Raw genomic sequence first — 2166 nt, forward strand, 5'->3', positions numbered from 1 at the left:
CATTGGTTGATCCAAGGTTATAGAAAATGACACTCGCTTGAGGTGCTGCACAATGGGACTGAATCGAACACCAAGCAGTTGTCAAGCAAACTTTTTAATCTCACAAACATGCATTTACTTGTTAAGTAAAAACACTTTCAACATTATACTTTTTCCTTATTTACTTTGTTATATTTCTGTTTTCTTTCTTGCTATTTTTTATCAAAAATTTTGTTTAATTTTTTTATTTTAATTTAACCCCCTCTACAAAAAGGTTAATATCAACGAGTGTAAACCAAATCCTTGCTTTCATGGAGTATGTAAGAATGGATCACCTGGAAGCTACATTTGCATCTGTTATGATGGCTATCTCGGTGACCAGTGTGAGATAAGGAGAGACATGTGTCTGTACCAGCCTTGTCTTAATAATGGCACTTGTCAAAATACATCCCCCGGTAACTATGTGTGTATCTGTGCAGTTGGATTCGAAGGTAACAGGTAAGACTACTTTCAAAAATAAACATGTAATTGTACCTGTATATGTGGTCAATTATGGTAAGTGGTGATTTGTCTGATCAGTGCAAGCTTGGGGAAAAATGGATGTACAATGATGGGACGGTGATGGTGATGATGAGGATGATGATGATGATGATGATGACAACGACAATGATGAAGATGATGATGATGATAATGGCAATGAAGAAGACAACAATAATGATGATGACAAGGACATAGATGATGATAATGATGGTGACAACAACGATGACAGTAATGATGACAATGACAACAATGATATCTATGAGGATGATGATGATAACAATGATTATAATAGTGATGAATGTGTTGATTAAGATGGCAATAATGATGGTGACAACACTGCTGCCAAAAATGAAGATGATGATGACAGCAACAACGAGGAAGATGACAACGATGATGATGACTATAACGATGACAATAACAATGACAATAATTCTATTATCTAAGGTGGTGAGCAGGCAGGATCATTAGCACACTGGGCAAAATGCTAAACAGCATTACATCCATTTTTACATTCTGAGTTCAAATTCTGACAAGATCGACTGTGCCTATCATTTTTCTGAGGTCAATAAAATAAGTACCAGTTGAGCACTAAGGTCAGTGCAATCGACCTATCCCCTTCCCAGAATTTTCTGTACCGAAATTCGAAATCAATAATTCTATTATCTGTTTTACTTTTCTGGTTTCAGATGCCAAATTGATCATGACGAATGTGAAATCAACAAGTGCCAACACAATGGTATTTGTCGTGAAGGGAAGCCTGGCTCATTCTATTGTGAATGTCTTCGTGGGTTCAATGGTAAATTATGTGAAAGAGACATTGATGAGTGTGCCAGTCATCCTTGTGTTAATAATGGTCAATGCCGACAGGGAAAACCTGGTTTTTTCATCTGTGATTGTCCCCAAGGCTTTAGTGGAATTACTTGTCAAGGAGAGATTGATTTCTGTAAGTCAAGGCCTTGCAGGAATGGTGGTACCTGTCTCCATGACGAAGGCAGTGGGTTTTATCAGTAAGACAAGAGTGTTCTCATTTTTTATTTTACATTTTTGTTAACGTTTTTCTCTTTTCATTATAATGCTAATCCAGTATAGAAGGAGGTGCTGAAAAGTTTCTGGTTTTAAGGGTGTTACAAAAGGCCTGGTTGGAGGCCCAACTTTTCAGGTTCTTATACAGGGCCTAGAAAACCTGAAGGAGTGCTGCAATAAGTGTGTGAATCTGAGAGGGGAATATGTTGAATAAAATCATAATTAACTGATCCTCCTTTATTTTCTTTTACCTAAAACCAGGAACTTTCAGCACCTCCTCATGTATATATATTTATATATGTGTGTGCATGTGCATACGTGCATGTGTGTGTGTATTTTAAATGATTAATACAAAAGAGTGTAACTAGATGCATTTATTAGCACAACAATCATTTCGGCTTCATTCTGCACTGGTCCTTAGTGGGTGTGGGATGATGTAATAACACCAGGTGCAATGCAAAGTGCAAAAGAACTTCATCAGGTGACATGAGATCCTTCAAAAGTTAGCAAGTTTACATTTCATTTTCACTTCAAGTTATATGCTGATGGTCCCTCTCGCACACACACACACACACACACACACACTCACACACATACACACACTCACACACACACACACACACA

At 37.3% G+C, this 2166-nt stretch overlaps 1 protein-coding gene across 1 annotated transcript in view; it reads left to right on the top strand.

The window, feature by feature from the left end:
- The window catches only part of LOC106878227 (neurogenic locus notch homolog protein 2), a 61347-nt gene that overhangs the window by 34111 nt on the left and 25070 nt on the right, over positions 1 to 2166 (top strand). Inside the window, exons 9-10 of the mRNA XM_052971673.1 lie at positions 254 to 477; positions 1206 to 1526. Of these exons, the coding sequence (XP_052827633.1) occupies positions 254 to 477; positions 1206 to 1526 (545 nt within the window). The remainder of the gene's footprint in view (positions 1 to 253; positions 478 to 1205; positions 1527 to 2166) is intronic.

Source organism: Octopus bimaculoides, chromosome 11 (genome assembly GCF_001194135.2).
Source record: "Octopus bimaculoides isolate UCB-OBI-ISO-001 chromosome 11, ASM119413v2, whole genome shotgun sequence".
Classification (NCBI taxonomy): domain Eukaryota; kingdom Metazoa; phylum Mollusca; class Cephalopoda; order Octopoda; family Octopodidae; genus Octopus; species Octopus bimaculoides.